The sequence below is a fragment of the Taudactylus pleione genome, unplaced genomic scaffold (genome assembly GCF_031769625.1).
Source record: "Taudactylus pleione unplaced genomic scaffold, aTauple2 ptg000309l, whole genome shotgun sequence".
NCBI classification, from domain to species: Eukaryota; Metazoa; Chordata; class Amphibia; order Anura; family Myobatrachidae; genus Taudactylus; species Taudactylus pleione.
In genome coordinates, this window is record NW_028284710.1 from 10,828,094 (window position 1) to 10,843,072 (window position 14,979).

The 14,979-nt window shown below is 42.7% G+C and overlaps 1 protein-coding gene across 5 annotated transcripts in view; it reads left to right on the top strand.

The window, feature by feature from the left end:
• Positions 1-14,979, top strand: part of SEMA5A (semaphorin 5A) — a 503,265-nt gene that overhangs the window by 392,306 nt on the left and 95,980 nt on the right. For all 5 annotated transcript variants that reach the window (XM_088442351.1, XM_088442352.1, XM_088442355.1 and 2 more), the window contains one exon: positions 13,275-13,392. In XM_088442351.1, the coding sequence (XP_088298477.1) occupies positions 13,275-13,392 (118 nt within the window). The remainder of the gene's footprint in view (positions 1-13,274; positions 13,393-14,979) is intronic.

Genomic DNA, 14,979 nt, shown 5'->3' on the forward strand with positions numbered 1-14,979 from the left:
GTTCGGGTACACAACTCCAAGTTCCTCAGTCCGTGACAGTTCGTACCTGTACTGGCAGGAAAAAGAGGCAATTTGGATATCCCTGTACAAACTGCCTCTATTTTACCTTAGTTGCCCCCCCTCCAGTGTGTGCTCCGAAAGAGTTTTTAGTGCAGCCGGGAACCCTGCCAGTGAAAGGCGTAGGAGGTTGCTTCCACAAAATGTGGAGAAGATGATGTTCATCAAAATGAGTTATCAATTCTTCCGAGAAGACCAGTCTCCAGAAAGTACAGAGGGACCTGTAGTGGTGGATTCCAGTGGAGACGAATTAATAGTCTGTGAGGATGAGGATGTACACAAACCTGAGGAGGGTGAAGAATTGTTGGATGAGGATGAGGACATCATGCCTCTGTAGAGCCAGTTTGTGCCTAGACAGATTAATTGCCAGCTTGTTTTGTGGGGGCCCATATGAACCAATAATTTCAGCCACAGTCGTGTGGCAGACCCTGGAGCTGAAATTATTGGTTTGTTAAAGTGTGCATGTTCTGTCTATACAACATAAGGGTGGGTGGGAGGACCGAAGAACAATTCCATCTTGCACCTCTTTTTTTTTTATGCATTATGTACTCTTTGGGGCCTAGTTTTTCAAACTGTCATCCTGTCTGCCACTGCAGTGCCACTCCTAGATGGGCCACGTGTTTGTGCCGCCCACTTGTGTTGCTTAGCATAGTCATCCAGCTACCTCGGTGCTACCATTTGGCCTAAAAACAATATTGTGAGGTGTTCAGAATAGACTGGAAATGAGTAGAAATTAATGTTATTTAGGTCAATAATAGTGTAGGAACAACAATAAAAAAAAAAATCTGTGATTTTAGCTGTTTTTATGCTTTTTTCCCAAAAACCATTCCAGATCTTAAACACGAAGAAAGATCCAAAACCAAAACACAAAACACGAAAAGTGGCCGGTGCACTGCCCTAGTAAAAACTCATCCAGTGTCTAAACATATTTTTTTATGTCAAAAAGGTATCATGACGTGTCAGTTAGAGGTATTGAACATATCCAACCAACTGTACGTGGGGTTGATAGATATGGCCAACTATGTCGACGGGAAGCATACTGGATCTATTGTTCAAATACACTGACACCACATGGATTGAATAATACAATTGAGTTAAAAAATATATTAATATGTGGCATTTAAATGTTTTTTTTTATTCATACCTGGTGTTTGTTCAATAATATGTGGAATATGGAGATATATAAAGACTGTTGGAAATAATGCCTGTTCTACATATGATCTAGTGTTGTGCTTCATAGTGGTCCATATGTAGGATATATGGATGGTTTATTTCCACTCTTACAAATAGGGACCAATGATAAAGATAGGGACAATGAAAAAGTAAAAATCATCTTATATATATATATGTGAAACCATATTTAGTTATATTAAAAATTCCTGTATAAATATATATGTGGGAAAAAAGCATAAAGTATAAAGTATTAAAGAAAATATATAAAAATTAAAAAAATAAATAAAGAAAAATGGTATTAGAAGGACTGGGTGTTACAACTATATACTGTAGACTATGTTGTAATAGAGGGGAATCTCGTTGAAAAAAATAAATATATACACTCTTAACTATTGTGCCATTTGGAAGGTCATTTACTTGATGACATCTATAATGTAATCAAATTTTGTGTTGTATGTTGATATATATGTGTATTATTAAGATATAAATTGTGAATGTATTCAAAAGAATAGAGATCGAATATCTATAACATGGAGCACATGGATGGTTCACATGAAAATGAGGCTTGGATTATAGCCGCAGTGAGTATGCACAGTCAAAGGAAAGGGTGTATATAAGGACAATCCAGAAAAAGGGCTGGCACCTTCTAAAGAAACCAGCGACATCACAGTAGGTGGGGAAACGCGTCAAGGCACTGCCAGTCATTCAGTGACCAGCCGGGTATCTGCCAGGAATGGAGTATTATAAGCTGAACATTAGTTGGGACACTCCCTCAATTTCAAGCTGTAGGGGGAACTGTTTATAAATATTTATACGAAGTATCCTTAGCTTGGTCTAAGGTTGGCTACAATTTGACAAACTGCCTTTTACTTCTACAAGAATGTGTTGATATCAATGTAAACTTACAGCTATACTAACAGCAATACTGCTAAATCAACTGCATGAATTACAACTATACTAACAGACATTGCTGCTTATATAACCCTTTTATATGAAGGACTGCAATTAATTTATATGCATGATTGCAATATCACGACTGTAATATTTCTGTGCTGAAATTTTTTTTTTAATTATTGAGAATTTGTGTGTTTTAATGTATTTACCAGCCGGTATTTGTATGAATGATATATACGCAATTTTTATTAAATAAATAGAGTCATTTATTCTGACAAGCAGCGTTACTATTATTATTTAAATTGTGTGTTTTTTTAGGGGTTGGTAAATGCCCCTTTTTAGAAGCTGCAGTTTGTCAGTATTATTAGCACTATTACTTCAGCACCAGCTGCTTTATATTTTCTCCATTTCTGAACACACAGGGCCAGATTCAGACTTGTATGCTAGGCCGCAAACGCACGCCATGGCCGATAGTCGCCCATCTGTGCATGCGTATGCATCAATATGCGCATGCGCGAGTCACTCACTGTGCTAGGGAATTGTGCGCTCGTAGTACCCAGACTGGATGCTACTTTGAGTGACAGTGCCGTTTGTGGGTGGTAACAGTGGAAGGTGCTTGTGAACGGGGGAGTGGTGCTGCGAATGCAAGCGCGTCTGGGTGTCAAAATGGAGTTTTATGGGTGTGCATAATTAACATGGAGGCGTCATTGTACACGTCACTTGGTTGTATATCAGCCTGCAGTGATCGCAGTACTTTCGGTGGGGTAGGGTCTACCTGAAAGCACTACATGCAGCTCCGATGGTTCTCAATAGTTCTGATTAATCATGCACTTTCTGGAGATGACGTGTGCTAAGAAAGAAAAGTGGGCGTCTTTATACCGGCATGCGCTCACTCTGACATAGAGAGCGTCCTTACACCAGACAGTGTGATCGTGGAATTTGCATACCCAGCCCCTTTTGGATGCGAGCGATCGCGGCTTAGCATCTGGGTCTGAATCGCCCCCACAGTTTGTACTACTGCCTTAGTGGTTTTCTTTTTGTTTGACACCTCTTCTAGACATGGAATTAAAAGGTCTTGCATAGTCATGAGAGGCAGAAGAAGATGCCTCACTGGCAGTTGCAGAACCACCACTCGTAAATACAGGCCAAGGCCTAAAGCCATGTACACACTAGACGATATGCTCCATAACTGATATCGATATTGAACATACACACTGAACGATATGGTTAACAATATCGTTCAGTGCCGGCACCCTCCCTCATCCCTGAACATGCATGCACAACCTGATGATATTGTAGGGTGGCCTACATGTTCAGACGATGGAAGATATTGTCAACGATCCGTGGGAGTGCTCATCGTTGGTGGTGTACTGCATACACACGGGATGATATTGGACGCAATTAACAATATCGTTATGGTTCATATCGTCCGACTTATCGTCTACTGTCTACGCGGCTTAAGCCTTTCCTTGCCACTGCATGTGGTGAATGGCATGCTGGCAATTTTATGTTTTACCGCAGTAAACTTTCCTTTTATTAGAGGTGTTTTTTTTCTTTACCACTGTAAAATATATTTTTCTTGGTTTTAGATGCCCTGACTGAAAACCCAGTCTATTCCCTTGAGCATCGGTTTTAGTAGATGATGTTGAAGTGGTATCACCATCATGACTGGTTGTGGCAGCAGCTGCAGCGCTAGTGCTTGGTTGCTGCTCCTTCTGTTCTGCTGATTGATCGTCATGTTCCATATCATCGCCTGAATATTTTTTTCACAAAAAAATATAATACATTTTTTTAAAAATGTGTCCACTGACATGCGACACACTATGCCTTAGCCCTTGACCTACTGACTGTTAGTGACTGTTATATCTCACAGACACAGTATCACGACCTAAATTTTGTTATCACAAACTAAACAATTACGGGGAATAAATGAGCGCTAGATAAAAATAGTGGCACCTGAAAAGAAAATATTTGTTAATGCTTCGTTTATAGATCCTTTTGGACAATGTTAGGTGGAGTCCGGTCTATAAGACTACTTATGCTTGTGGTGTACGCTATTTCTATCTTCTCCTAACTCACCCTTCTTTGTTCCTCCGGTAAGATTGGTAGTTGAATTTCCAATGTTGGTTGGTTCTGGACAGAGAAACAGGTGTGGGCTGTGGTGGGAGCAAGTGATCTGGCCTTTACTCTTGCTTCACATGACTTGCTAGCGCCTGGCCAGAACCGGACGTGAGTGATAACGTCAGTCTGGAAAACGTGGGTAGTCTGAGCGGCTGTATGACCAGGTTGCCGGATCTTTGGGTTCTTCCACGTTTAAGCAACCAACGCATTTCATGCGGGTATGCACTTTTTCAAGGATGGCAATTGTTCCACCAAGGCTTCCTTATATACTCATACAACTTTATTAAGCAATGTTAAAAGACTGGAAGTGCCAGCTGTAAGTTAATCTGAAAAAGCGCTATCAATGTGCTCGTACATTATACCTACAGTATGTTAGGAGCCTTTTGGTGAAAAGTTAAAAACGTTACAGGTGTAAAGATATTAGAAATTAAAATAGGTGCTACTTAAAATGAAATTTGTAAATGTATATTAAAAAAGGAGGATTATATTCATATATAGTGCGGTCAGACACTGTATATCGTAATAAACAAAGCAATATATATATTTTTTTACAAAATAAAATGTGCCTGTCGACTGCGACACACTGCGCAGTGGCCCTTGACCTACTGACTGTTAGTGACTGTAATATCTCACAGTCACAGTATCACGGGCTGAATTTTCTTATCACCAAAAAAACCAATATTTTTTTTTTCACAAAAACAAAACAAAACGTGCCCCTTGACTGCGACTCACTGCGTGGTGGCCCTTGACGTACTGGCCGTTACTGACTGATATATATATCTGAAGTTACAGCAACAAATAATAAAAAAAAGTTTTTTTTAGCCACACATATAACAATATTAATTATAATGTTATTAAAAGTTGTTCCTGCACTATAAAAAAAACAAAACAATGATTTGCTAACTGCCTATCCACAAAACTAGCTCGGCCAGTATTACCAAGGACAGTGTCACTAAACCTGACTGTCACTAGACTAACTAAGATAAGCTAACTAACCTAGCCTACCCTCATTCCTCTCCCGCGGTCCAGTGACAAATGAATCACCGCAGGAGGGACTTATATCCAATCCAAAACATGAGATCCGACGCCGGGAACATGACGTCGAGCCTCTTTTTCAGATCCGAAAATGGCGAGGAGATCCGAGCAGCGGCTCGGATCTCCTCGGTTCTGGTAAGATGGGGCGGTTCAGTTTCCAGGAAACTGAACCCGCTCATCACTACGTATTATATATTAATAAAATTCAGAAAATGTTTCTCTTAAATATCCTGTTACTGCATTATTGATTACCACTACTCACATATTGGGCCTGATTCAGTGCCGTACGCAATCCGCGCACAATGCTGAAATTCACGTAGTTGAGCAATTATTTGCAACTGCGCATGCGTGAAAATCTCTACAATGCATGCGTTACACAGAGTGGATGCACAAAGGTGCTGTTGCGATTAATTCAGGTGGCATGGTATCAGAAAGATGGGTGGTGAAAAAAAAAGTAAACTGGCGTGACTTCATGGGAAAATCCGTACCCATGAGCTACACCCCCATTTTTGTCACACTGGGTGCATGCCCAGTGCTCTTGAAGCTGTTGGCCATGCCCCCAGTCCGTCAGGACGCTGCAACCACACCCATTTTGTGTTTTCTGGGCGTAAGTTATTCCATCCAGGGTAATCCTACGTAGAGCGCCAAAAACGGCTGCCTCATTTGGTACCTTTGTGGGTGGAATATTTAACCCATAGAAGTTAATTCCCAAAATGTCTGCACCAACCCCGCAATATGCTTATTGTGCTCTCTAGATTTCAGTTGATTTTAATTATATTGGTGTGGTTTTCTATTCTTTTTTTTTTTTTTTGCAACACCAAATCCTTGTACAATGTACCATGTTTTCTGATGTCTGTAAAGCGACTTTGAGTCCTATGGGAGAAAAGCGCTATATAAATAAAATTATTATTATTATATATACCCACACAGGGGCAGAACTATGGGAGACAATAGATGTGCCTGCCGCTGGGCTCCAGCTCTGAAGGGTCACCTCCTCTATTGTCAACAACATATTCACCTCACTTAGGGCTGTAACTATATACATGGCACCCCTTCCCGGCACCTGAGAAGCCACCATACACTAGTGGATAGCTCCATGTCAGACTATTAGCTGCCGCCTTTGTCTACCTATAGCCTGTCTGCATGTGAATTGCTACATTACAGTGTCAGCGGCTGTGATGGGGGGGGCACCAAATTATAACTTGCCTCCGGGCATCTGGGATGAATTTACGCCACTGTACCCACACACACACACACACACACAGGTAAAATCTTCCTTTACCGCTGGAATTTCGTGAACACTTATCATCGTACCAGCTCAGTGGTAGTGCTACGCCGTGCAATATTCTGCAGCAGTCTGGTATCAGTTACGTTTCTGAAATTAAAAAATATTAAAATATATGATAAACCTTAGATATTAAAATAATGCAGTATTCATCTATTATGGCCATCCTGAGAAGCCGTTAACAAAACGGTGATTACTGCGTTACAAGTACTCAGGGCTATTTCTAGGGGCGGGCGTCCCGTGCATTTGCACGGGGCGCTCCGCCCTCAATGCAAAATACGCCGGGTCCTCCTGCAGGCTGCATCAGCGCTGTGACAGCCTGTCTTACCTACAGTAACACGGCGCGCACCCAATTGCCGCCTTCCCTCCTCTCCTCCTGGGTGTCACATGACAGGAAGGGGGAGGCGCGCCGCGCACACCACACATCAGCCGCACTGAACAGTCTGTCTGGTCCCGCCGGCTGAGAGTGACCTCCGCTCCATCCTGAAGCTGGCTGCCCTCGGCTCGACTCCTCACTCACTCATCATGAGTAATGTATACGCTAGGGGGGTGCAGCATGTGTAATACAACTTGGGGAGGGTGCAGCATGATGAGTAATGTATATGCTGGGCCCTCGGGGGCAATATCAATTGGGGGGGGGTTGCAGCATGTGTAATATCAATGGGAGGGTGCAGCATTTGTAATATCAATTGGGGGGGGTGCAGCATGATGAGTAATGTATATGAGTGTGTAATGTCAGTTGTCGGGCTGGAATGAAGTGTGTATTATGTGTGTATTATGTGAATCTTATTTTTTCAATGTATTTTATGTGGTTCTGGATTTAATAATGTATTTGAGGTGGATATGGTTTTAAAACGTAGTTTATGTGGCTCTGGCTTTTCCAATATATTTTATGTGGAAGTGGTTTGTTGCAATGTAATCCTGAAGTGGCTTTTTCAGTGTATTTTATGTGGACCTGGCTTATTTCAGTGAATTTTATGTGGATCTGGCTTGTATTTTCAATGTACTGGGCTTGCCCCCAACGTGACTAAAAACGGGTGTGATACAAGGTCATACTCCTGCAAATGTCACACCAAAGGGATGCACACACAAATGCTGTGTGGGCTTGTGACAGCTAGGCCACACCCGGCGCGTGCATGCTGTCTGTCTTTGATTTAACTACATATATTTTTCAGCGCTTTGCCTCTTAAAGTTTAGCCACCCCTGGGCTCAGTAGTCACAGTGGCTGACATTCTGTGGTCTTTCAAGACCACGCTCCCTTACTGTGATACCACACCTCCTCACAATGAGGCCATGCCCACTCAGCAATATTGCTTCTTCTTGGGGGGGCGCATTTTGACTGCTCGCACTGGGAGCCTCAAACCCTAGAAACTGCCTTGCAAGTATTGCGTGATACCTGCTAAGTAGGTAAAGCAGCATTATTGCCACAGGTAAATGCGATTCCGCCTATTATCTGTAGCCGCATCAGCAATTGAATTGTGACGGGGGCTATTCATGGCGCCCTGTGCTGGCTATTGCTCTACGAACCTGCGTAGTTGGTGTAATGAGTGGGCCGGGCCTGCATATAAGCTTACTGGACGAGCTGGCTGAGAAATGGAAGATTATATTGTAATAAAGTGCACAACTTCTTTTTTAGTAGTACAGAAACATCTTATACAGATGAGACAGGTCTTGGCACAGAAAAGTAATAAAACTTGCTCAAAAGATATAATGTCTTGCTAATGCAACCAGGTATCTGGGAGAAAAACTCTCAGTACTACCAGTGGAATGAGTATCATCGCTTGAGTCAGCCGAGACTACATATTAAGAACATATTGCGATATGATCGGGGTAGGGATCCCTCTCCTGGGGTAGGTGGACACCTCCTTACACACAGCAGCCAGGAAACTGCACTCTAGACGTGGGTTTTCATATAAGCTGGCCGGCAACAGTTTTTATTGTGCAACACCAATAGACAAATAAACCAAACATAAATTAACTCCTAGCCCGGCTGGGCACTGACTAGACAGGTAATTTCCTCTCTACAAGTGGCAAGGCCTACCCACCTCACCACAAACACAGCACTTTCAAAAGGTCACAGTGTCTCTGAACAAACCTGTGTGTCTGTTCTCCCCAGGGTGTGTGAGACACTGCATCTAAACTCTTACACAGCTATATTGAGCCACTTCCAGGTGTAATTCCTAATTAGCCTGCTCTCAGGCTGAAAGGCCTAACCCCTGAAACGGCCCAGTGGATGGAGCCCTCCCTTCTCTCTCACATCCACACCACCAGAACCCATTCTCCGGCTTTTACCAAAAGCCGACACTCAGATCTGTTTGTAAAACAGACTTTTCCTGGGGGTTAAAATACATATTACAGAATCTGGAACACATTTACATGCCATCCCTAACTTCTCCAGTGCTCCTATCAATATATAAAAGTGTATTTACAAAATATGCGATGGTAGTATACTGATAAGGTCAGAGTACCTCTGTTGACAATGTAGCAGCCAGAAATAGACTACTAATGAAGGCATCTGTATGTATTATTACACTACTGTCAGTCTGAGAATGCTTCTTAGTATATGGCCTTTTTCATTCCTGTGCAATACTTAGACCAGCCCCCATTATATATATACAGTATATACACAGTAGCCTCTTAAGCTATCCATGTTGGGTCTTGCACACAGTACACAGAATTGCATCACATTCCCCGACAGTGAAACATAGTATACAGAGCCGTAACTAGATTTTTTGGTGCCCTGTGCCAGAAAGAGCATTGGCGCCCCCTCATTTTTCAAAGGGACTTAATACACCCAAAAAAGGGGAATGGCCTCATGGGGAAGGGCCAGGGAAGAGATAGGGGAGGCCAGGAGATGCTGGGGATTAAATAAGAGGAAGCTACAAGTGAGAATGATAATAAACAGAAATTTGACAGGCCCAAACAGTGCCCCCTGACCTGTGGTGCCCTGTGCGATGGCACCGGCCGCACTATCCTAGCTACGGCCCTGATAGTATATACAGGTCCAACACAGTATACCCATGGGTATATACAGGTGACACAGAGGCCGGGTTCAGTCCAAGTTCATCCCTCATTAACTCTCAGTACCTCTTGCTAATCATACCCCTAATCTCACCAGTGGTGGATCTAGACTTTACTTTTAGGGGGCAGTTTAAGAATTAATACTAACTCCTCCCCTCTCTATTTATAACTCCTCCCACTTAAAATCCTGCCCCTCCCATTTTCAATAAATAAGGAAAAAAAGGAAAACTGAATATGAGTATTCATTAACCCCCCCTGCAACCCCTACAGAGTAAGCTCCCTCCCCCAAACCCCACATGTGCACCAGACCCCTGGGACCCCCAAATAAAAATATGCCCTACAGAGCAGGCTTTCCCCATCCTCACATGTGCACAAGAACCCCTCCCCCACTGTGGGGGGGGGCAATAATAATAAGCCTCATCAGAGCAGGCTCCAGCCCCCCCCTCCATCCCCCACCCTTAATGATATGCTCCACTACAGTACTCACACAGACAGCACTCTACAATAACAAATGAGACAGAACTCTCTCACTCTGATCAGTCACCACCATCTGCCATCTACTCCGCTGCTCCTAAGATGGCGCCCCCATCGATGGATCCCAGGGTCCTCACTGACTGACTGCGCATGCGCAAAGAAGGACAAGGGGGCCAGCTATGGAGGAAGAGACTTTTAACTCAGTCTCAGCCTGCCCGGCCAGCCCTGCCCGCCCCCGGACACTATTTCTGTGTGAGTAACAGTCTTTCACTCACACACACAAATGATGCTGTGCCGCGGCCGTACGCTCTGCGGCCCATGGCTGCACTGCCACTGACTGCTCACAGCTGAGTGGCTCAGCCGGCTGACAGTGACAGTAACATACTAATGTTGTAGGCGGTGCTTCTGGGAATCGGGACTATACTGTATGTACGGGTGGCGATCGCCCTACTTTCCCCCCCGTTTATCCGCCACTGAATCTCACTCACTGGAGCACAGAGGACACATGCATGAAACATCCCATGCACTGATCACATTGTGGGGGCTGCCTGCAGATGGCCCCTGTGCCAAGTAGGCAGAAGCACATCACTGTCACTCAACCTGCACAGACAATGAGCAGTCACACGCTCATATAACAGTGGTACCAACTTACCAGGTCAGCCAGCCTAGGAAAGTGTAATGAATCGCCCCTGCAACTATTGCATAAGTCCCCTAGAGTCACTCTAGGGAGGGCTTCTGCCTATAACAACTGCCTGTTGTTCCCATAGAGTATGACACACTCACCGTTACTTAGGATGCAGCCAGGTCTTAACCTCTTGACAGTAGGGGCTTATACAAACAACGGAAGTTCACAATGTAAAACTGGAATGGTAGTACAAAGGTAATATTACCCACGAAGCAGCCTGCAGCCGTGGACACAAGCAAGATAGAATGCACACTAATAACAAGTAGCGTGAATATCAGCAATACTGAGTTATCATATTGCAGGGTAATTACCACAGAGCAGTGTGTGCTACAGTTAACAGAATATGATTGCATAGAAACACAACTTCATAAAATAGTGGCAATCACAAAAAGCAGATATATTGCAAGATAGTATGGCAATAAAGTCAGATACACATGCAGCTGACAGTATGGAATTGCAGCATAACATATAAAGCATAATGGAATTGCAATATATTCACCAGCATGTGTTTTGTTTAGTATAATAGTAGCAAGAGATATGTGCATATATTGCAGGTTGGAATAGCAACAGTACACAACACAATGGCTTGCATAGTGGATTTGCAACACAATGAATGTTCCAGATATACTTGTAACAGGTACAGGTAACGCAAGGCACAGCCAGGACAGGAACCAGGAATGCCAAACAACAGATACAGGAACAGGGACCAGATAGCACGACTGGACTGGCTGCCCTATAACAGAAGTCAGAGCCGATCTAGTGTGAACAAATGAGACCAACCACTTGTTTTTTTACTCTCAATTCAGTTCATTGTATACATTGAGGGGATCATAATACAAATAAATAACAACATTACATGGTACAGAAAATACAGATTGCCCCACCAAAATAAGCTAGCAATCTAAGAGGAATGGAAAACACTTGATACAGTACACATGATAGCAGAATAACAATTGTAGCTGGCATTGTTGAAAGTGTAAGTGGTGTCCTGATTCATGCTGTGTGACTTTTTCATCTCACTTTGGGTGTGATGTTCTAAAGGTAAAAATGCAGTAAAACCACCGAAAATGGCGTTTGTGATGCATTCCGGTGCTTCGTCCCGATGGGTAACGCCACAGGTGGCGTTACCAAATAGAAGCCTATGGGCTTCTTATCGTGCCGCTCCAGGCTGGGAGGGATCCGATCAGATCCCTCCCATGAGCCCCCGCGGCTGGCAGCCTTCTGTACATGCGCAGAAGGACACCAGAGGGACTTCTGGGTGATATACCCGGAGGTCCCTCTGCCCGGCAGCATCGCAATGGACAGCTCTTATCGGGAGAGCTGTCCTTTGTGATATTTTTGGTACAGTACATACCACGGTAATGAACCGCGAAATGTACCCGAAGTCAGGGGAGATGTACTGCATCACTAATGTGATGCTTAGTACATCTCGTCCTTTCTCACAGTGCCTTCCACCCCCTTGCCCACCTCTTGCTCTTCTCACTGGCATTTTTCCCTATTAAACAAGCTCTTGTTTTATTCACTCTCATAAAACCCTCTTTTGACCCTGCCTCTCTTTCTAACTACCACATAACTGTGTTAACTCTCAATTACTTGAGCAGGTTGTCTAGAAATGCCTTACATGCTTCCTCTCCTTTCACTCTAGCCTCAACCCAATCCAAAATGGCTTCCATCTCTTCCACTCCATAATTACTGCAATTACTAAAATTAAAGGAATCATGTGTCTGCCAAGTGCAAGGTTCAATTCTCCTTGCTCATCCTCCTTGGACTTTTCAGTAGATTTAAACACTATGAACCTCCCATTTCCACTACACTCCATTGGTCTGTGTGATAACATCTCCACTTTTAGACACCTGCACTTTAGTAAATATACCCCAGTAGTCTAACTAGCATTTAACAAACCCTACAGTATAAACTACAAGTAGTGCTTTACTTGCTAGTTTCAAGCAGCTTCTCCCATACAAATAATTACATTTTGCATCCCCTTGATGAGCTTCACATATAAGTCAGAACATTTGTGCAGAACCAAGTACATGAAGTTGCAAGATACAGGCTTGGTGAGTCCAGATGTGTCCACATGCACCTTCAAATCATGTGATATAGCTGCTTCTAAGTCGTGCCAGGCATCTCTCGCCATATGGCAATAAAAGGATAGGTGTATGAAGTCACCTTTAATGTTTTAATGCTGACTAATAAAATTAAGACAAAGAATATTAAATCTGTCCAAACAAATTGTTTTGTTTTACCTGGGCAAATGAAAAAATCTTGTTCACAGATGAGTGCACTGGTATGCTTGTGGTTATTGGTCAAACCATCTGCATGAGGCCCTACAATCTTTTTATTTGATCTGAAACATGAAAAACTGTCCAGTTTTGCCCTTACTTATATAGCTTTATTTGCCACTTTTGGTCATTCAGGGATGTATCTGAATCTTCACATATATGGCTACGATTATATTGTTTTCTTTATAATATATCATTCTGTAACTAGATTTGTATTTGTAACTAAGCTTCTTTACATAACTTGTAGGACCTGCATTGGAGCTCATGATCCATATTGTGGCTGGGATATGCTGATGAATAAATGCACAACACTTGAAGAAAGTATGAACATGAGCCATTGGGAACAAATTATGACAAAATGTCCAGTAAGTGAGTTCTGAAATATGGTTTAATACTTGCTAACAACTTATTATTTTACATTTACTAATATTATTTTTAGCTTTTTAGTTCCAAAAGCAATCAAAGAAGTACAGCTATAAGCGTGATTATCAGGGCTCTGTATTGTATGGCGGTATCTGCAGTGTTGGACTCGGGTATAAAGGGCCCACCAGGGAAACCAATGGCTGGGGCCAACCCAGTAACGTGTAGCGCTACAATGCAGCATTGGAGTAATGGTCAAGTGAAAAATCGACATATATTGTATATTATTAATTTACAGTGAAATATGCAACTATGTTAAAAAGGAGAAATGTATTATTAATACTATGTGTAACTGGCAAGAATCCATGCCAGAGACTGCACACTATGGCTCATTTTTACAGGAGACCATGCAGGTGGTGCAGATGTATCTTCGGTTACTGGGGTAATGGGGTCTCACCACCCCAATTATGGTTCATCTATGTCTCTGTAAGTGACTTGGTGCCTGCATATCTTTGTGGGCCAGTGCAACAATCGATAAAGTTTCTTGCTATGTAATCCTAGATTGGGATTTTTGCTATTTAGCAAAGTATACTGCTGTGGAAGCTAGCTATTGCCAATGTAAGAAAGTCAAATTAATATCTATATGAATCACTATCACAAGAACAAATTTGCATGAAAATAATTATATATTAGACACAAAATTAAGCACAAGTAAATTATGTAAAATAAAAAATTGGACTGTAAAACAAATAATTTATATAGGATTCAGAGATGTACGCAATGGCGATTTGTACGCAGATTGATTGATTTTTTTTTGCTATTGTGTATGTTTCAAAGTCCCATGTGCACACGCAGCGATGGTCTTGCGATTCACACAGAACCCATTTGCAAGGTGAGTGACAGCTAGTTAGCGTTTGGGGGAGGTAACCAGGGGATCTTTAGAAAAACGCAGGCGTGTCTGACTGTTTAAGCGCCATTATATGGGCGTGCATAAATCAGCCATTGTGATCACATATGCAGCATGAGAGGTATGTGCGTGTCAGGAGAGCCGCTGTATTTGAGACAGGTCAGACCTTCCGCAAGGGCTACATGGCTGGTCTATGTGCATCTATGTTAGCATATTTTATGTAGGTAAGCGAAGTCGTTTGCAGATGAGAAGGCAGCAGTGGGCGTTCCTATGCGCAGGTAAGCTTTGCAACTATTACCATATTTCCATCTCTGAGTCAGGTCCTTAGTGTACAGTCAATAATACTCCAAACAAAAGGTCAAAAGCATAAAATGAATACTAAATCACACTATAAGGGCAACATAGTTTCCAAAAGTTAATATATATACATCAAATAAATATGTGAAAATTAACTGAAGTACAGTATGCTACACATTTAGTTTTCAGCTGCTCTAGGAGCCGTGTATAGAAAGACTGCTGAGACCTATGGAGCTCATTCATACCCGCTCTCTAGATGCGTTCGCTCGCACCCAGCATATGCAAATTCAGCTAAGTGACGGCATGGCAGGCGATCGCACGGCAAAGCATAAGCACACCCACTGTGTATTGGCGTGTGATCGCTTTGTCTATGCAGATGCCCACTAGC